At 37.1% G+C, this 21,503-nt stretch overlaps 2 protein-coding genes across 18 annotated transcripts in view; one reads left to right on the top strand and one right to left on the bottom strand.

The window, feature by feature from the left end:
* Positions 1-1,761: 1,761 nt before the first annotated feature.
* On the top strand, positions 1,762-3,774 carry LOC125764821 (cytochrome P450 6d3-like). The gene is made up of 2 exons (XM_049429425.1): positions 1,762-3,157; positions 3,230-3,774. Exons 1-2 carry the CDS (start codon positions 1,840-1,842, stop codon positions 3,442-3,444), a joined length of 1,533 nt encoding a protein of 510 aa, XP_049285382.1. The 5' UTR covers positions 1,762-1,839; the 3' UTR covers positions 3,445-3,774.
* A 1,904-nt stretch (positions 3,775-5,678) lies between these two features.
* LOC125763695 (RNA-binding protein Pasilla) overlaps positions 5,679-21,503 on the bottom strand; it is a 97,264-nt gene continuing 81,439 nt past the window's right edge. For 16 of the 17 annotated variants that reach the window (XM_049427072.1, XM_049427073.1, XM_049427071.1 and 13 more), the window contains one exon: positions 5,679-16,730. In XM_049427072.1, the coding sequence (XP_049283029.1) occupies positions 16,474-16,730 (257 nt within the window). In that variant the 3' untranslated portion in view covers positions 5,679-16,473. Of the gene's footprint in view, positions 16,731-18,351; positions 19,378-21,503 lie in introns of all 17 variants that reach the window. The other variant, XR_007418393.1, reaches the window with a different exon arrangement.

Raw genomic sequence — 21,503 nt, 5'->3', positions numbered from 1 at the left:
AAATAGCTCGCTTTTGGAACGAATGTACCGCAACTGCACCGGGCGCTCATGGTACGATGGAGGTACGAATGCGCTGATCACTTCCAGTGCGCTAAACCTTTGGCGGTTGCGCAGACGTTTGTGCGTGTTGACTGCTACGTACACTGTGCTCCTAAGATTTGTAAAGCAGAACAAGCCGAAATGCGCACGGTTGCGGTGGCGGCCATCGTGAAAACTGCTTCTTCTTTGGCTATTGTACTTGTTGGTGACCAGTGTTTTATGTTCTTGTACATGCAGGGGATGGTAAGTAAAATGCAAAATGGCTTACTGTTGTTAGACAGTTTCACGTGTTGCTCAAAAAATATTATTTAGTGTACGTCAAGAAAGAATGTCATTCAAAACAACGTCGTTATTATTCTCATTAAATTTCATCCTTTGAACCTAATTTAAGACACACTGTTATTTTGAAATTTTCCATGGAATATGATTCTACCAACAAAAGGAACTAATAACAGATCGCTTGCTAACCACTGTACTGGGCTGGTTAAATAGCGCCTGGTAATGAAGGCAGCACCTCTGTGCTCCTGGTACCAGTCACAACTTCAGCAGTGTCACACGTGTGAACGCTGTGAACGTCATTGAAACGAAACGCGCAATTTAAAATATATTTTCCGTAATATATTGAAGGTAGTAGAGAAAATTGAACAGAAATTTTAAGAAATATTGGAAAACAACTATGAAATTTTGGGAATATATTTTCATAGGAAGAAATTTGGAAAAAAGAATTAAAACAAAAAATAAATTATTAAAGAAGAAAGTGTAACGTTTAAATTTAAATTAAAAAAAAAAATAATTAGAACCAAATTAACTTTTGTTAATTGAAAATGAAAATACCTCTCCTACTAATATTATTATTCAATATTTATTAAAACGCAAAAGTTTTGTTAATAATAAGAAAAACGAAAGTTTAATTTGTTTTCCTTTAAAAGGAAAGAAACTTTAATTTGTTTTTCCTAAATAAGGTAAACAAAGTTGAGCAATAATTGTCAAAACAATAAACAAAAAATGTAAAAAACTTTATTAAAAACATTGAGATTAAAAATGCGTCGAAAATGGGTAACCTTGAAATGAAAATGATAAAAACCATTTTATCTTTTTTATGTATTTTTATTTTATAATTAATGATTACGGCTTCGGCTGTAATTTTATGTGTTTTAATTGAATCAATAATTCTCCAAACAAAAGAAAAAATATATTTGACAAATTTAATTTAAAGCATTAAGCTTAAAAATGCTTCGAAAATGGTTAACGTTGAAAATGATAGCCCTTTGATCTCTTCTAATTGTATCCAAAAGTTGTTTTTATTCTTACATGGTCAATTGCTGTTTGTAACAATATATTAAACGAAACAATAGTCGTAACTATCCAACAGGTATTCCGGATAAACTAGCTTCTTAGAAAGTTGTATATGAGGTGTAAATTTATAAAATTGTCCAATCCAAAAAGTTTGGAAAGATCTTCTTACAGCAATGTACTCCGATTGCCTCAGATTGGTGACAAGAATATTCTTGTCTCTATTCCTTCCTTGCGTGTGGTTCTTAAATTAACATTTCCAGCGTTGAACACACAGACACACGACTGGTTAGATTAGTCAAGATAACCGATCCTACATGTGCCAGAGATAGAGAATGAAGTGTGCCCTGGTAGTGAACTTTACTTTCTCCCTCAAACGTTTTTGTACAAAATTATTGCACGTCATCCTATTGCATCCAAGCAGAAAATCCAAGCATAAAAGCATACCGATCGTGTATGATGAAGATCAGTCTATCTAAAAGTAGCAAACGTGACGGTTGGTAAGAAATGATGTTTCTGTACACGTTTGGTTTGTTCGCGGTAGCGCTCTATCTTGGCCTTCGGTATGTCTATTCGTACTGGGCCCGTCACGGGTTGGTTCATCTGCGACCTGAAATTCCATACGGCAATTTGCGAGCACTTGCCGAAAAACGTGAATCGTTCGGAGTGGCCGTCAATCAACTGTATGATCGTAGCACGGAACGGCTCGTCGGGGTGTATCTTTTCTTCCGGCCGGCCATACTAGTGCGCGATGCCCATCTTGCCAAGCGTATGATGGTGAGCGATTTCCATTACTTTCATGATCGGGGTGTGTTTTGTGACGAACATCGGGATCCCATGTCGGCCAATCTGTTTGCCCTGCCGGGTGCACGCTGGAAGCGGTTGCGGGCGAAACTTACGCCGACGTTCACATCGGGCCAATTGCGCCAGATGATGCCCACGTTTCTGGACGTTAGCCATAAGCTGTTGGACCTGTTGGAACCGATGGCCGACGAAGGTCGTGTGGTAGATATGCGGGATATTGCTTCGCGCTACGTACTGGATGTGATTGCTTCCGTGTTCTTTGGATTCGAGACGAACTGTTTGCGTGATCCGAGCGATCCATTCATCAAGGTCTTGCATGACGTTAACAATCCGAACAGCTTCATGAACAACATCCGTTCGGCTGGTGTGTTTGTGTGTCCGGGGTTGCTGAAAATCACCGGCCTAAGTTCGTTGCCGCCTGAGATGCGTCGCTTTGCGATGGACGTCGTCACGGGGCAGATTGAACACCGGGAGCGTAATCCGCAAGCGGGCCGCAAAGACTTCATCCAGCTGCTGATCGATTTGCGGCGCGAGACAGCGAACGAAGATCGCTTAACGATCGCACAGTGTGCGGCAAATGTGTTTCTCTTTTACGTGGCCGGTGCCGATACTTCGATCGGTCTCATCTCGTTCACACTGCACGAGCTAACGCATAACGTGGAAGCGATGGCCAAAGCACGGCAAGAAATCGACTCCGTGCTGGAACGGTACGGTGGTGTCATTAGCTACGAGAGCCTACGGGAACTAAGATATTTGGATCTGTGTGTGAAGGAAACGCTTCGCAAGTATCCTGGTTTGCCGATATTAAATCGTGTCTGTACACAGGACTATCGCGTACCGGACAGTGACATTGTTGTGCGGGCAGGGACACAGGTGATTATACCACTGCTCGGTATCGGGATGGATGATAAATATTTCCCCGATGCGGACGATTACTCCCCTGAGCGGTTTGATGAGCAGGAGCCGAATTATGATACGGATGCTTACTACCCATTCGGCCTGGGGCCTCGCAATTGTATTGGTAGGTAGAAATTTTTAATTCTTCATCCTTCGAACAACATACTAATGAAGCACCGTGTTTTTTATTTTGCAGGACTACGGCAAGGAATAATGTTGTCGAAAATTGGGCTCGTACTGATGCTGTCACGGTTCGAGTTTGAGACTACCATTCCCAAGAGGGTCAGATTTGAACCGGCCAATGTTACCCTTCAGCCAGATGGTGGACTTCCGATGAAGATTACGTTGCGTGGGAATCGTAAAAAAGTAATATCCGTAGATGGAGTGGCTAGTTTCGCTGGTGTGAATTAACAATTAAGTTTTTACTAGGAATGTTTCGTTGCTTCGGTGATTAAGTTTAAGCTATTTGCGTGAATTTTATTTCACAAGTACACTCTATTAATTCTACAGTCAATTCCTCTATTCAGTTCCTCTTTTAACGATTTTTTTTAACGAAATTGAATCAAAACCAATGTATTTCAACTGAGTTTTTCGTTGATGAATTCGAAACAATAAAGAAACACGTGCCTGATATGAATTGTTTAGAACGTACTTAAATTTATATCACAGAAGAACGCAGAGAAACTCTAAATGCACTTATCACGTTGTTCAGTAGTTTGGGTTTGAGAATGGAAGACTAATTCACCGAATAAATTATGAAGTAATTGATGACCAGGGGAATGTTTTTTTTTGCAGTGAAAAGTGAAAACAAATTCATCATCAAATAAAAACATGCTGCTGCGTGTTGTTTCATATATTATATCACACAAATTAAGAGGAAGCAATTTCTCATTTTCGGTCATGCAAATATCACGATCACGAAAAAAATGTATTACAACGATCAAGAATAGCATATTTTATTGTCTTTTCCTTTTTATCAGGTTAATTAACAATTTATCTGTATTGGGATTGAGTTTTATTTTAGAGTGATAAAATATTATATCAATTTTTATATAAATTGCACATAAAAGGTCCTCCTGCGTAAAGAGCGTTTCGTATAAACGATAAAACAATGGAACGGTTAAACTCGTTTAACGTGAGTAGATTGTGTATGAATTATTCGATGCGAAAGAAAACAAAAACAGAAAGATTAATTTATTAAGAATATATGAATAGTTTCTTGCTGAAAGGAGTTGAAACAAAATAGTTAATTTATTGTTTATACCTTCGAGCAAAGTTTCATTCCAACATGGTTTCCTAAAAACTTTTAAAAAGTAATCCGGTAACTTGCAAATTGAATACTTTTAGGCTTGTAGGGATGATTCAATTATAACGTAACGCAAAAGGGGGTAGCAAACCCTTCCACCCTATTGTAACAAAACGTAACGGTTGGAGGCATCCCTTGTCTGTTTTATAGGTAATTTTATCTACGCACCCCTAACACCGGTCACAAAACATAAAAAAAAGGTTTTATAACAGCTTTTTCTATGCTAATGGACCTGCTGGATACGTTTCATCTGTCGTTATTTTAAACGATCGTATGACAGTAACATCTTGAAAATTATAAAGAACATTTTACAATTTTACATTTTGCGAAATTTTACTTAATGTTTCATACATAATTAAAATGTATAAAAAAGTATGTTTACATTTCCAAAATATAGAAAACACGTCCGCGGTGGTCAGATCTGCCAGAAAGTTGCATTGGTTTGACATCCTTGCCTTGACAAATGGCCAGTTTCATCATTCGAAATTACTAACAACAGAACATCCAAGCAAAGAGGTAACATAAACTACCTGTCACCAGCTTAGTCCTTCATACGGCGCTCTCTTTTCCGCCTGTTATCGTTGAAGGTAATCCGTCAGCCTCTACTATGGCTTCAAAGGACTGAGAGAGATGAGAGATCATTTCCCCTTCATCGGATACTCTCATACTATCGATCACCAATACTAGATCATCTTCAGATAGACCGTTTCGCCAGCTTAGCGATTCATATGGTGCTCTCTTTTTCGCATGTTATCATTGAAGGTAATCCGTCGGCCTTTACTATTGCTCCAATGAATTGAGGGAGATGAGCGATTATTTCCCCTTAATTAGATACTCCCATACTATCGATCACCAATACTAGATCATCATCTGATGGAACCGAGTGTTACCTCCCTCCATGGATGCTCTCTTAGTGTTGAAAAATCGTTTTTGGTTTTAGCGGACGTTTGGATTTTTTACGGAAGAAACGAGTCGGAGCAATCAAAAATCAACCATAAACAACATTTCGTCCTGCTTACCCTATCGATCATGCGTTACATAGCGAGCTTTTTTCAGGCATGCATTAAAAATCCATTTAGAATTTAAGAAGAATTCTATTTTATGTTATTTAACATAAATTAGATCCACCCCTAGGGATGGCAGTAAACCCCTCGTCACCCCTCGCATTGTCCCGTAATAATTGAATGATCCCTTAGATTTTCTTTATCTCTTGCGTGGCCCCACGCGTGCGTGGCCTTTTTCGAAATAAAACCAAAAATTGCACAATTTGTGATATATTTGATGACAGACGATGATGTAAACCAGTCTCCACAATAAAACAATTTACACCGCAGCCATGTTATTCTGTCTGATCATTCTTTATTTGTCTCTTAAACTCAGTGAAAATAAATATCAAACGGGAAAAACACATTCGACACAAGGGTGGCACGAACGTAATTACACGCAAACATAGTTTTTGTTTTTTAGTACGGTTTTTTGGAAAGGAGCCGTTGGCGCTTTGCTCCCCTGGGCCTGTGTTCCAGTTACATTACCCGGTACCATGTGTCCTGTACTCGATATCGCATCTCTTCCCTGCCTGTCCGCCCGATAGGCCCGATGTTGGCGTACACTTAATAAATTTCTCCTAATTTGCAATGACAAACACACTACATTTCAATCCCTATTAGAGCCTTTGCCGGGCCGTTTATTCGTTTCGGCTTTCCCCTCTGTTTCCACTTCCTGCGCCATTGTTCTAAAATTAATCAAATTTTAATGTAAATGCTCTCTTACGTTAAAGTTTGGTTGTATTTTTTTTTATTGAACTTTTGAATTATTCCATTCCTAATTCCCATTTCCCCATCGTTCCCTTCCCGTGAGAGGGAGGACTGTGTGTAAGTGTTTTTGTTTTGTTTTTTACTTTTTCCATGATTCGCCCCTTTTCATTCTATAATAATTGAACTATAATTCCGACCGAATGGTGGATATCCGATCGGTTAACGCTCACTCTGCTAAATATATGTGTATGTGTATTTCCGATGATTTCATCGAATGGCAAAGGAAAAAGGTTTTACCATTTTTGTTTTGTTTTTTTTTCACTTGTTCTTGTTTCATTTCTGCTCTTACCACCTTCTTTAATAGCTTTCCTTGCCTATTTTATTACCTTTTATTATTTATATTTAACTAGTTTTAAATGTGTTTATGTGTGTGTGTGTGGGTAATGGATGTGTTTTCGTCCTTCTCGTTCATATTTGTTTTTTTTACGATAACTGTTTTTGTTTGTTTGTTTCTAGTGTTTGAAATAGCGTAAAGAATTCTGTGTAGTGTTGTAGAACTGTTTAGTTGATCTTTTTGCTTGATCTTTGTAATTGGATGTTTTAACGTATGTGTTGGCTTGCGATTTGTTTCTGTTTTTCCTTTTTTCATTTATAATTTTCCTCCATGTCTTTATGTGACCACCTTTATGTGTAAAAATATGAACTTTGCAATATATTTCTGTTTGTCCTTTTCTTTTCTACTGCTCAATTTCCATTATCTGCACAGTTAATAGAAAAAATGTTGCTGCTGCTTGTATTGTGTGTGAGTTGTATTTTTTTTGTTAATATTTTGACGGATTAGGTTTTTTTTTGTTTTGCTGTTACATACTCCTTTATATATTGAGATATTTTGAACTTTTTGTTTGCTTGAGATTTTTTTTTACTTTATCAATTTCTAACATACACAGCTGCGTTTGTTTTTTTGTTTGTTTTACTATGTCTTGCTTTACCTGTTTTTTTCTTCTTATTTCCAGCGTGTGCATGTAGTGTACCGGAGTGTTACCCCCTCACAAAGAAGGGCAGTTGGAAAAAGTAAAATCGAATCATGGCCGCTACCAGCGCTGAACCATATTGATCACAATGAACGTGATAGTTGTGTTTTGCTTTGAGTTAGTTCATGAAAAAATGCGGCCTTCATGCAAACAAACTGGCCCACAAGATGCGAATGGATAGTTTTGTGGTAGTGAAACGAGGTAAAGCTTGTATCCATCTACTTCCAAACGGGAACCCTGCCTGCCCTGCCTTACTGGCTAGGATTAGAAGATGTACTAAATTTGCCGTTTTTTTGTTGTTGCGAATTTTAACACGCACAGGACGTAAACGCTGTAATCGGCCCGTATATCCTGACAATGTTATTTTTGTTTCATGTTTTTTTTCTTTTTACATTTTGTCATCCGTTCCATTTCCACGCGGTTTGCACGGTTTGATTTGTTCGTTCATTAGTTTCATTTCACTTTATTTTCATATATATTTTTTTGTTTTGTTTTCACTCTTTCGCACTATAAACAATTCTCTTGACACTATCTATTCACTTTAAATTTGTTTTTTTTGCTGTTCTGTGTTTTGGTATTTTTTTCTTTTACCATTCAACCATTTTCGCTTATAATCCTGGCACTAACTTTTCGGTTCACCATTTCTTGTCATATGGTTGCACGGTTTTAACACTTTATTGCATCCTATTCTACGGTGTCACATAAGTGTTTTTTTGGTTGCATTTTCTTTTTATTAATTTCTTTTTAATACTTCCATTACACACTATACGCTCTATAAACTGTCGGAACAAGTTCCCCTTGTTTTTGTTCCGTCTGGTTTGTATTTTTTTCTGAACAGACATTTCACAAAACAACAATATAATCTTACTAGTTCCCTTTTTAAGAAATCCCCCCCGGGGCGACGACGGTTCAAGCAATCGACAGTTGGCCATCTTATACTGCGGTAGTAAGACAGAATGTAAAACTAACCATGGTTTTTATGTTTGTGTGTGGATTATCGTGAAATTTGTTTCCTAGTTTTTGCTATATCTTAACAACTATAAGAAAAGACCTGTTTGCTAGTTGATAAGGAATAATACAAACAAAACAAACGCAAGGCGTTTTTATCTGTTCATCTTGTTTTGTTTTTTTTTTGTTTTGGTAAAACTTACGAATATAAACCGCAACAAATGGACTAGTGAGAGTTATATAAAAAAACCTAAAAGCTTTTCTTTAACACAACAGCAATAAACAGGGACAGTCGATAACCATTTTTTAAATGGTTTCAATTTTCTTGTTTTTTATGTATGCGTGGTTTTAGTGTAAGTTTAGAAGAGAACGTGAGAAAACGTGTGAAGATGTTTAACTGTGCCTTAGACGTTAGATGTGTCAATGATGATAGGAAATGGTGTTAAAAGGTTACCCGAACGGGGGAACGCATTCCCTTCCAAGGGCATTGTTTTATAAGAACGTTCTATTTACTGTAGTTCCATTAGCAGGTTTTTATATAATTCTCTATCTTACAACGATTTTCCCTTTTTGTTTCGTGTGGTAGGGGATTGGGTAGGAGGGGAGAGAAAGAGAGTGAGAGAGAGAGGTTGTGCTTGTTAAAGTTTTGCTGAAAATATTGTCTATCATTGAATTGTTATGGTATTTAGAGTTTCATTACGCTAGTTTTGGTTTTGATCTCGCATCTTTTACGCTTTGCCTTTCGTTATTGGATGAATTCGTGTTTTTTTTCTTCAGCTATCATATGTAAACAACGCGAGAGTTGTTTTATTTTGAGATAGTTAATTAGTTTTTGTTTTAATTTTTTTGTGTTGAAGTTGATTTTTATTAAACGCATTTACTTTGAGAGAACATTTTCTATACGAAAACAAATTATTAAACAAGGTAGATTGATGAAGAAATTTCTCAAACGCATTGTTTTTAAAACAATTTTCATATTCTTTGAAAAATTTTAACGAATTATAGTTTCTATACTGCTACTAAATAATGCATATTCTCTACGCAAAATATTCTCTTCGCATCGTTATCGATGATTGTAGAACAAAACAGAACAATTAATACTAGACTGACTAGTAAAACTTCGTAAAATGTGGGCACGGTGAGGAAAAATGGTGTTTTGCAAAAAGGTTGAATGAAGGGTATGGAAAAGTTTGTTCTTTAGTAGCATAGTAGCACTGCGTATATAATTTCTATCGGTAAACATGGTGGTAGTATGGTAGTGTGCATAGTATTGAGAAACATGGAGACCACTTGTGATGCCATTGGTTTTGTGTTCGCAAAGGTTTTCGCTGTGCGCCATTGTTAGTATGCGTGTAACAATTTGCATTGCATTGCTTGTGGCACAATTTAATGCATCTTATCACTCTGCAGCAAACTGGAAGAAGAAGTAAAATGGACTTTACAGTGTGTTTATGTACGCGTACTATCATGCATGCAATTTGGTTTAGAATGAAAAATTTACATTTTAAACGAAATTTAAAAAACGGGTTCGTCGCCTATACGCACATCGACATCGTGCTGCGGCTAACGGCCATTTGAACTAAAACTTTATCCATCTTTAACAACAATCGGATAGAAGTTTTTTAACCTTATAATGTGTGTTAATGTTAGTGTGTGTTTAGTGGAAATAAAAATTATTTGTTTCCTAACGTTGCCCAATTTCCCTAGTTGCTTTCCTTCATCGACTTAAACAATTATCCTTTTTCAGTCTACCAATGTATCAATAGTTACTACAAGAAACATTTTAAGAGGATTCTATTTAAATGTGATTTTTTGTTGTCTCTCTCCCGTTCTCTTCTTTTGTTTTTCGCACCCACACTTTGCTCACCGAGTTCGTCGAGTTTCATGGTAGAAAGAGAAGATTTAGAAAGAATGCAATACAAACATACGGTTCAATCTTTCGCTTGTCCCTTTGTCTTCATGCTCACTAGCTCGCTAGTTACAGTAAATAACAGTTTTTTGGCGCACCGTACACATATACACGGCACAACAACACAATGCAATTTTGCACCCCCTTCTACGGCTTCCATGCTTAAGTGACGTGTCGTTAATTCTACAGTGTTTATGTTTCTGTTTGCTTTCTTAGAAAAATATCTTTCTATAAACTTTCGTACCTTAACCTTGTCTTCTACTGTAACGGACGCGTATTGGTAATCGGTTAATTGTATGCGCACACTCTTTGTATACACTGCCTTTTGTAACTAACGATCTTCGTGCTTGTTGCTAGTTGCATGCTTTAATTTGATTTGTTTGTCGTTTGTTTGACGTTTTCATTTCTTTGTTTTTTTTGTTAGTTTTAGTTTTTTTTTGCAATATTTAATTATTTAAATACTTTTTTGTTTGTTTCACAACGCTTGTAACCACTTGTGTTCGCTTCTTAGCTAATCGCTCGCTAACCATTAACGGTCAATGTTTAAAGGGTTTTTGGAACTGTGTTTTTTTTTCATTTCGTTTGTGCCTTTTGTTTTTGCTTCTATTGCACAGTTCTTTACGTTCAAGTGGTTGTATTGTTTTAGGTTTCTTTTTCTTGTCTAGCAAAAAGGGGGAGAGGACCACACCACAGTAAAAGAGGAAGGTGTGCGTGGCTATGTGCAGGATAAAATTCGTAGAATAGCATTTGGTTTTCTATAATTTCCTAAGTGTAACATCTCTTACATCATGCGTCTGTCTTATGATTTATGGAAAAAAAACTAGCTGCATGATAGATTTTTTTCAATAATTTCTTACAGGGAGCATCATAATGCGCCTCCATTACGTGACCTAAATGTGACTTAATGTCTGAAGACTGGTTTAACGGTCTGGCTGGATAACATGAACATTTCTTTACAACATTTTTGCATTACCGACAAATGGGTAGAAGCATTCATCAGCCTTCTGCTTCAGTAGGTACATAATTTTGCGGTGACCCTCGAAAGTACAAATTACAAAACAAACGCAAAATACAACAGTTTCAAACGCACACTAACGCAACAACTGATGAAACGTAATTTACCAAACACATCATGTTGATCATATTTTTACGCTCTTCTTATCTCATCTGATATCGCTTAGCAAACCCTTACGCTCCTGTACACCGGAGTGTGTGTGTGTGTATGTCGTGTTTAAGTTATCCATTCAACAAGTAACAGCAATAGATTTATCTACCATCACAACGTTAGACATAATCGGCTCTCTAGACATTGTTCCTTTTTTACAGACTTTTTGGTTTTGTATTCCAGGCAGAATACATCCAAAACAGCAAACAGGCTTCCTTCCCTTCGACCGGTGTGTTGTACTATCGATTGCTAAATTAATTCTTCATTTCCCGGCTACCTCTTTCATGGCGATCCTTAGCTTTTTACACGCATGGTTGCATTACACTTTTTGGGATCGGGATGTTAATGAAATGAGCTAAAAATAAAAACAAATTAAAATTAGTAATGAAATAATATTATAATTACCTAAGTTGTACAAAATAGAAAGAGAAGAAAATAATAAAAAATATAAGAAAACAACATTTATAGAAATAACCTAAAAAAGGAATAAATCAAATAAGAATCAAAAGATAAAACAAAATACTACCCCTTTTAATAAACTCCAACATACGACAAAAAAAAACACTTACTGGAACATAAGTTGTCCCACATTCAGTTATCTCTTGTAATGTTCCATGTATTTTCTCCTATTTTTCATCCATAAAACCTTTCTTATCGGTTTTTGCCCCACGCATTTAATGTTGTGATTCGTTTCACCTATCCTACACACTTGTCTTGTCTACTGTTTTATCTCCTTTGTTGTTGTTTCTGTTGCCGTTTGATTCTACACTACACTCGTGCATACATTTCCAGTCATTTAACGGTAACATTACGAATCCATTGCATTATGTCACAATCACCGTTCCCTGTGGTAATTCAATTTGTTAATTTTCTACTACACACTTTCGATTTCGTTTTACCACTTTTCGCATTTGTTTTTTCATCTTTTATTGCACCACACGATTTTCTCTACCCATGCTTCATTCTCTAGCCTGTTTATGTAGTTTTATGTTCGCATTTATTTTTTAACTCTTGTTTTTGTTTGTGTTGTGTGTAGTTGTATCTAGGCGTATCTACTTCTGTCGGCTTTCATTTTCACTATAAATATAGATAAACTTTGAATAAAACATAACACAGTAGAGTAGTAGTAGTAGATGGTACGAGTGTATGCATGCAATATAATGTCTATGTTTGTGTGTGGGTGTACGTGCTATCATTGTGAACGTGCTAAATGGTGTTGTGATAATGAAAGGTTAGCCGTTTCCTTTAAACCTTTAATAAATTCCCGCTCTAGTTCTGCCCTCAACATTCGGACGACTGATTGACTACGTTATGTTTCGAAACTAAACCACATTGTGTGTGATGCTGAACGTATTACGCTTATCGATTTCGTCCGCAAATCGGTGCAAATCACACATGAAAATAAAAGAACCCGTCAAAAACGCTTTACAAAACTATCACACGCTTACGGAACGTACATACATACTTCCTTCCCACATACATTGCACACATTCATACTGTGACTGTGTTTTATATTCTTCCCCGTTTCGAGGCATCCTGCCGGTTTCATGGTAACTGAATAAAGAATTAAATGTTGCTAATAATTACATCATTTTTTAACATCTGACGTGTATGTGTGGGTGTGTGTGTGGGTACGTGTATTGGAACACTTTAAATGGATTAATGTACCTAAAATTATTCGTTATTTATATAATGTTCCACAACAGATCCCACCATATCGCTCGCTCCATCCTCTGTGTTCACCAAAAGCAAAAAAGAAAACCACTCTTGTACCCGTTTCCGTTCCGGTGTTTTTGCCATCCCTACTGTCCATTCAATTTAGGAGGGTTCGCATTTTTAAAACACTAAAATATCCCTCCGATCGTGCGTTTGCAAGAAAGAAAGTTGAAAGTACATTTGCAAATTTAAATAGTGCAAAACAGAAACGAAAAACAGAAAAGAGAAATTCACAGCCTTCAAGGAAGAAAGGCAAAATGAAGAAACAAAAAAGGCAGAAAGACAAGGTGCAACAAGGATATGCAAGGCTTCGGCTTCCCCGGGGGCGGTGGTTTGTCGAAGACGGCACTCATACTGGAAGGTGGCCCCAACACAGTCTTATCGCTAAGTTGAATGGCCTGGCACATAAAATTCGACGTGTCTTTTGTGTGTGTGTGTGTGTGTGTGTGTGTGTTTGTAGGTTACTGTTTTTATGCAAGTGTTTTGCTACAGTCTGCTCAATTATCCTTTTATGCTCATTCTTTTTGTTTGCTTTCTTATCCTTTTGCCTTTTTTGTTTCTCTTCTTATCAAACATTAACATTGATATTTGTCTTTCATCCTTGAAGTTGTTCAGTGCTATGAGTTTTCACATTTCCCAATACTCGTCAGTTTGTCCCACACGGATCTCGGGGTATTTGTTAGTCGTCTTTTTTGGTTGTGTTTTTCCTTCTCACAAGAGTGGGCTTTTTCCTTTACCTTTTCTTATTTTGCTCTTTCTTTCCCCCCGAAAAAACAGCTAAGTTTTAGCGCACTAACATAAGTAAAACTATTTTTGGGATGAATTTCCATCCCCCGAGAGTGGAACGAACGTGATAAAACATCTGTGACGTGAAGTGTAAATAAACAAAACATCTGAAATAACGTCGTACAAAAGAAAAAGGGTACTAAATTGCCATTTCAACCATTTTTTGCTTCTAAAGAATTGCAATATTGCACACCGGACATCCATAAGTGGAAGAACATTCAGCAGCGATATTTTAAACGTTTTGCGTTCCAGGTCATACACATATTCGCTGGGCTACTAATAAACTAAACAAGGTAACATTGGAAAGCATAACGAAACGTACAGCTATTTAAAAGAAATGAATTCTTAGGCCTGGCCCTTGTTACTGTGTACTGCAAACTTTTTGCTAACACACGAGCAAAACTGTGTTGAAGCAAATGATTGAACCGAACAAAACATGATGGTTGAAAACATGAATTGTGCATGCCATAACTTTATCAACCAAACCACAATAATCGTTTTGTTTTTTTTTTACAGATACCTTATTACATATTTAGCCTACCAATATACCCCCGGGGAGGGTCCCGTTTAAACACTTTCCAATTTTATCCGTTTAACAGAGTTTGCATATGTTGCACAGTTACAAACAAGAAAATAAAACTTTATACTCAATAAAACTAATCCATTAGAATAATGTCCCGACTAAATATTGTGCCAATCCAATCCGAATGTTCGGCTAACTGTAAAGCATTTTTTTTGCTAGCTTGTCTCTGTCTATTTTCACCATAATATTCCACATTTCCCGACGCGTTCCTTTGGAGCGTTCTACCATATGTTTTTGTTAGAACGAGATATGAGAACGTAAAAAGTACACCGTATATAACTACAAATTAAAAATTTGCCCCATTTTGCTGTGGATGTGGATAAACACTAGCAAACGCAGGTTTTAGTGCTAAGATGATGATCGGTTAGTATGACTATGGCCACGTCTAACAATCGAATAGTGCCGGTCCATTTTGTGGCCGCAAGTAACATTAAAAAAAACAAAAATATTGTAAATTAAAAAAGAAAAACAAAACTAACTGGAACCATTGTCTGATGCGGTTGATGTCAATGTAGTTGGTGTTGTTGAACTAGCAACGATGAAGCTTTTTTGGTATTGTTTAACGGCATATGGGTTGTATGACTGACTGGCATCATGGCATTTACAATTGATAAAGGATTGCTAAGGAAAGGAAAACATCAAACCTCCGCACAAATGGGCTTCACTACCCCATCGCTGTGATGCATTGCCACGAAAAAGGGTTGCAGAATTTTTGTGTTCTTATTCCACTTAGCAACACGGTTCTAGGTTATCTGCTACGAAAACGAACAAGGGTAACATTGTTTAACTGCTGCATTAAAATGGCTTACGCTATATCGGGGGTTTGTTTTTCTTTTAAAAAAATGAAACATTAATCCTACCAACGAACTTAACATGCTCTCTATGCCTTTATGCTTACACTCTCTTTTTTCGTTTCTTTAGTGTGTATGTGTGTGATGTTGTTTATGTATCAGTAACGTTCATTTTTTTATATAACTTTGTTTCATTAGTTTAACTGTGTTTTTGTTTTACTATGTTAGATTCTTTCGACACCATTTTTTCTTAGTTTATGGTGTATGATGTTTCGTTAAAATTTTCTATACATGAGTGGGTGTTTATGTGTGTGGTTCTGGTAAATGGATGCACATGTGATTTCTGTGTGATTTTCCTTTGTTTTCCCCTCTTTTGTTTGTGTCGTCTGATGATTATATCGCTCGACGATAACAAACATGGATTTCAATTTATCTAGTAAAAATAACAATCATGCATTATTGCATCCGCCATTTTTTCCCCCTACAAAACGTAATATGCAATAGTTTGTGTACGTGTATGTGAATGTGTGTTTGTGTGTACTACCCCAAAATTTGGTTTTTTTATCTAAGCGATCTGCCTTTCTTTTTTCGTTTTGCCTAAACCATTTCCTTCATTGCATTTCCGCTTATCACAATGCGAAATCATTTCATTTGATAAATGTAGCTTTCCGCTCTACGTTTGTCACGAGTTTTCCCACTAACCGATGTCCGGTTTTTTTGCCTTGTAACGTTTCACGTTTACCAAACAGAAGCTGTGAAGCCGTGTTTGGGAACTATTTAAGGGCCTCAGAAATGAAACGGGAAACGGAAACCCGAACGAACTTTGGGGTTCCACTGTGCATGAATTAAAATTAACAACAAAGTACGATGAAACGATGTACGAGTAACAATAAACAATCCTTTTAAAAAAAACAAGAAAAAAAACATTATCCCACAACAAAAACCGGATCTTTTGCGAGCGTCTTTTGCTGATTTGATGGCTATACCGTGTTGTACATGCCACCAATGCTTTTTTTTGTTGGAGAACGTACTCCAACCACCATCGTACACACGGAACGGTTCGTTTAATAGCTAATGCTTTACTCGTAAAGCCTTTCGTTACCGTATAACGCCTCTTTTGTGATGTCGTGTGGTTTGTAACTGAACCGTAACACGTATCTACTAGTATGTCTTCCTTTTTTCCGGTTTTTGCAGATACTATCACTATACTCCAGCTTCCACTAGCTAAACTCGTCTTTTCCTACTTTAACACCTTTGCTTAGTTTTGCTGCTGTCTAACACACACATTGATCGCGATTTCAGATTGAAGGATGCGCTACGTACAGATGAATGTTCGCCTTAAATTCGTCGATCGCGGACTGTAGGCGGCTTTTGGGCGGACTAGCGTAAGCTGCTAGGCTAGAAGCGGCTGCTGCTGGTGCTGCTGCTGCTCCTAATGCCGTCCGGCACCCCTATTGCGTCACGGTAGCGACGGAGGCGGCGGATGTTTTGTTGGTGGCCGCAGCATTGGCCGTCTGGCAGGCCCGCTTCGTCTCCTCCTGGCTGATGCGCTCCTCTATTAGATACTGCGCCACGTTGATCGCGTTCGGCTGACCGGTGATGGTGACGATCCGGTTGCGCGTGCCCGGCGCAAAGATGCCCTTCTTCGAGATCTGTATATTCGCGCCGGATATGTGCTGAATTTCGACCAAACTGCGCCCGGCCGGTCCTGTGAGCGAATGGTGCGCGTGAACAGAGAAAAAGAAAAACAACACAATTAGTATACATTTGGTCGATTATGGATGATGGTTTTCGATTTGTTTTTCGCTTCCTTTCACATGCTCGTGACATTGATCCAGTGCATTTTCGGCAAAAAAAAAACGTTCGCGTCATTCTGCATGCACATTGCTGGAAAAACGTCACGCATGATGTAGGTAAGGCAATAGATTTTCCCGGAAGCTTTATTTTTGTTTTTGTTTTGTCCCCCAAAACACCAGGTTAGTATGCATTTGCTGTACAATGTTTCGATTAGCGGAAGTGGATAGACGTGAAGGTATTGAAGAAAACGGTGCTACTGCGCTGGTTCAAGCTGTTCGATTGTTTCCATTTCCGGTTCTTGCAAAATTCTTGTTTCATAAGGATGGATACACAAATTGTGAATCTATTGGTCGTATAGAACTAATTTTGATAAAGATTGCTTTAACAAAACATCTACTACATTCACTAACATATGTTATATGATACGCGATGATATTGTGATAAATGTGTTGCCCGACAGAAAAAAAACCGATGAGTGTTTTGAGACCAGAACAACTTAACAAACAACCTATTTTACCCAAAAACACAACATCATACAGAGATTGATGGAGAAAACAGCTAAAGATCATATACATAAAAGGAACCTTTCCCGAGTCGAATACAGTTGATGTACGTAGGCCGTGCGGGTTAGTTCGCGATGGTGATGATATATTTCGATCTCAAACCTTTACTAGTGTTGTGTCAAAAAGCCTTCATAGAATATCATATTTGTACAATAAAAATGTAAAAAATAATCTATCCTTTAATTTAATTGACTACCATCTCATTAGAATATTATTAAAATTTTCTCTCTTTCCATTCGTTTAAATCTCTGATGGTTAAGGCAAGATTCTCTACGAAAAAATGGTAGTACTTAGCTACACTTTGAATTTTGGTGTATAGATATTTCTTTTCCATAGATTATTAACGATGGCTATTAATATTAATATTAATATCACATTCTCATCCATCACATGAAAGTGATCGGTGTAGTCGTACGGCGCAAGATATTATTATAATCTTTTTCATATGTTTTACAGTGCGTTACATAATTATACACACACTTGTTTAAAAAATAGATAGAATAGCCGATGTTTAATCGATTTTATTAAATATTACAAATGGACTTTAAACGAATGGAATGGTGAAGATAGTAATAACAAGGAGAATGATAAAAAATGTGGCAACTATTTATTGATATTTTGAATTTAATTATTTTAAACTTTAGTTTATGACACAACACTAACCAAACCATCTTTTCTTTTGCTACCGGAAATGGATCAAACAGTAACTCAGCAAATATTTTGTTTCATATTTCCTATAAAGGATTCATTCAACGAGACAGCACCTATTTAGAACAGTAAACATTTCCCTTAAGCTGTATGTTATTGTTAGCCGGGTGAAGTGTGCAGTATGATAAAGCGTACAAAAAATAAAATGGCGAAAAACACACATATAACCGATAAAACAAGGCAGAAGCAGACGGGAAAGGGTTTGAGAACAGAAGTAAAAGTAAAACAAAGAAGTTATATTAATTAAAAGTGTGTATATACTTGGGCAATGGGAGCGGAAAAAAGCGGCCAGATTCGGTCCCGATCGATCGTCGCACAAACTTTCTGTCACACAATCGCGCTCGCACTGTTAGCAATCCGCTTGTCTGGCGGGTTGCACGTTGCCCCGGCACGTTGCGCGCAGGGTTGTCGTAATGCCATGGCCAATGCACTGCCGGACAGTGGGTTAAAGCCGGCCGTCAAAATACGAATCGATGCATCACAATTTCCGGTCGTCGGTTGTTTCGTTCTGTATGTCCCGCGTGGAGTGTTTCGTCTCGTTTGTTTTAATGAGTGTGAAGGTTTGGTGAAATGGTTTAACTAGTGCTTTGTACTTTTGGGAAAACGGCAAGGCTTCTTACGTTACGCTAATGGAGCTATTCTTTCATTTCAAGGACCCTGCAAAAGGCACATATGAATCACTATAAACTATTCACTATAAAAAAATGGAACAATGTGATACTAAAATACTACAAACTAGCCTCTTAACAATTCTAACACGCGTGTTATTGCCTTACTAATGGAGTAAAATGTATCAAATGGAAATATGGTAAAGAATATGGCAAAAATGTGAGAAAAAAAATCGCTACACTCTATTCTTTGCTAAGGAGCAATGGCGGCGCAAAAAATGATTTAAAGAGAATATTTCATTCTTTCCTTTTTTCCCTAAAACAACTACAGTTTACAGTGGACACCGTTGGTCTTATCACATGTACCGGTGAGCTTTAAAGGCACACGAACGTGGAACGTCCTTTCTAGTGGAATTTGTTTCGGGTAGCTAAATAGTGCGCAGAGAATCCTTTTAGGTTTTCCAACTTCTCTCAAAACCATGTCAGCTGCCTACTATAATCTATGATACGTGTATGTGTGTTTCTATGTGTGCGTGTAAGCCCTTTTTCGCTGGTCATTTACTGGTCAGTTTGGCAAGTGTTTGGTCTTAATAGTGATGATCGATAACGTTTTCGACCGAGCTCATGGGATATGCACATTGCAGAAATGGCGTGTATGTCGATTGCAGGTAGGGATTACCTGGAAGAGTAAACGTTTATTTGGTCAAATTGGTGGCGTTTGTTTTTTTGTTTTTTTGGGGAGAGATGGCGTGTGGAGCATGCGCTCGTTTTGCTTGTTTGGCACAAAATGTTTGCATAACTGTTCCGATTTTAATTTTATATCCTGGTTGTTCAAGATGTATATTTGGTTGCAGGATGGGCTGAAGATGTTTGTTATCTGCTGTTTAGCAATGATACGACGAATGATTACGGAAGTTTTTTATTTTACGATCATGACGTGTAGTCCTTTTCTGTGTGGAAATGAAACTAATACGAAACTACTGGATCGTTGATGCAAAGATAAAAGGGCAAAAAAACTTTGCGTTGATTTACACACGAATACGATCCGATCCGATGATTGTGACACATGGGTGAACGAGTGAAATGGACAATGGATAGCGGAAAGTATGATTGTTGAAGATTGTTTTATATTTGTACAGATTTACATAAGGCAGAAGCCAATTAAATATTAAATTATTGAATTAAAGACATTCATGTTCATAATTATTGAGCAACCTAAAATATGTGTTTATTTTAGTATTGGGTGGATTTGAATCAGGTTCATGAATCTGAACGTATCTTTGAAGTGAATAAATGACTCGGAATCTCTATTATGAAGATTCATGAGTCCCCATTGAATTACAAATCCTTGGAGTTTCGGGACAGCCCGATGATTGATCTGGTTAACCACTTGCAGGCCACTGCACTGCCACTGCAGGCACTGGAATAAGTCCACCCCTACCCCCCCTCTCGGGTTAGGCTATCCAATTTCAATTTGTTGACAGCAAATAATAAAGGATTTATGAATCTTTGAGGATTCATTTGAATTTATGAAAATTGATTAATATTTTAGGAATCAGCTCATGATCTGAATGACTCTTCCCTGAAGATTTTTATGAATGATTCTTTTCAAAAGATTCAATTAGTACAATACTAGTAAAAAAGACAGGAAAATAGACAATACAGGATCTCCGTCCATGTGTTTCAATTTTTAGTGTGTCACGATAGCGAATCTTAAGTTGTTACGTTTTTTGGTATTCACTTTGCCTCTGCATTCGTGATCGCGGCATTAGACTAGCGACTCTAACAGTAGAATGAAATATGAATAGATTAGGATTAATGAGAGATCTCAACGAGTGATCAATTGCTTTTATTCTCGACCGCCGAGTGGAAGAGATAAATCCAACGGACACATCTTTTTTTTAAATAGTTAGAAAAATAGTTCTTTTCACAACTATATCTCATAGTTCGCATGTGGTTTGATTGGCTAAAAATATATTTAATTTGTTGTGTAAACTTTAAATCTCTTGCTCGTTCCTTACAAAAAACATAGTGAATTGATTTCAGATTGATCCAAATCCAATCCAAAAATGCTTTTGTTATGTATCTAAACCTAGTTTTTTCTTAATATATTCCATAATATGAGTTGGATATGCATCCCAGGAGGATAGGTTGACTTGTATTATAAAATATAATGACACAATAATTGATTCCTTTCATTTGTGAGCAACCTTGGGCAATATAATTGAAAAACAAACTTTGTTTGGAAATTCAATTTGATTTCGAACTATTGCTTCAAGTGTGTTTGAACATTTTTTTTAAACAATTATGTACCATGTACACTGAATGCTATAAAAGCTAGTGCTGGTAATGTCCTAATGTAAAGAAAAGGACTATTTTGGGGAAAATATCGACCACATTCGTTAAATCGATAATACTAAAATACATTACAAAAATTGTGTCAAGCTCTCTTATATCTCAAATTTTTTGTGTAATCTTAAAAATTTTAAAAAAAGTATTAAATGGTCTTGGCTTGAGAAGCACTGTGGTTTTGCGAAGTACCATGAGAAGCTTGAAAATTAAAAAAAAATCCATAGTTGCTGAGTATCGGAATCCGGATGAGATTCTATCCACAACCTTCAGTGTAGTAGATCAAGTCCGCGGATCAATACCACGGGATCGTCCAACAGATTGTGTAGTTATTAGTACACCTTTATGCACTAAGTGTAAGATTCAAATTTTATTTTTCCACAGTACAGTATTTTTCTCTATCTACAAAAGGTGTACATCGAAACAACCTACAAACTTGGTTGAGACAAGCATAGT

Source organism: Anopheles funestus, chromosome 2RL (genome assembly GCF_943734845.2).
Source record: "Anopheles funestus chromosome 2RL, idAnoFuneDA-416_04, whole genome shotgun sequence".
Taxonomy (NCBI): Eukaryota; Metazoa; Arthropoda; class Insecta; order Diptera; family Culicidae; genus Anopheles; species Anopheles funestus.
This window is presented reverse-complemented; position numbering and strand designations above follow the sequence as displayed.

Coding starts and splice junctions, on each gene's coding strand:
- LOC125764821 (XM_049429425.1), top strand. CDS start 1,840: ATGATGTTTCTGTACACGTTTGGTTTGTTCGCGGTAGCGCTCTATCTT. Junction 3,158..3,229: donor GGGGCCTCGCAATTGTATTG/GTAGGTAGAAAT, acceptor TTTATTTTGCAG/GACTACGGCAAGGAATAATG.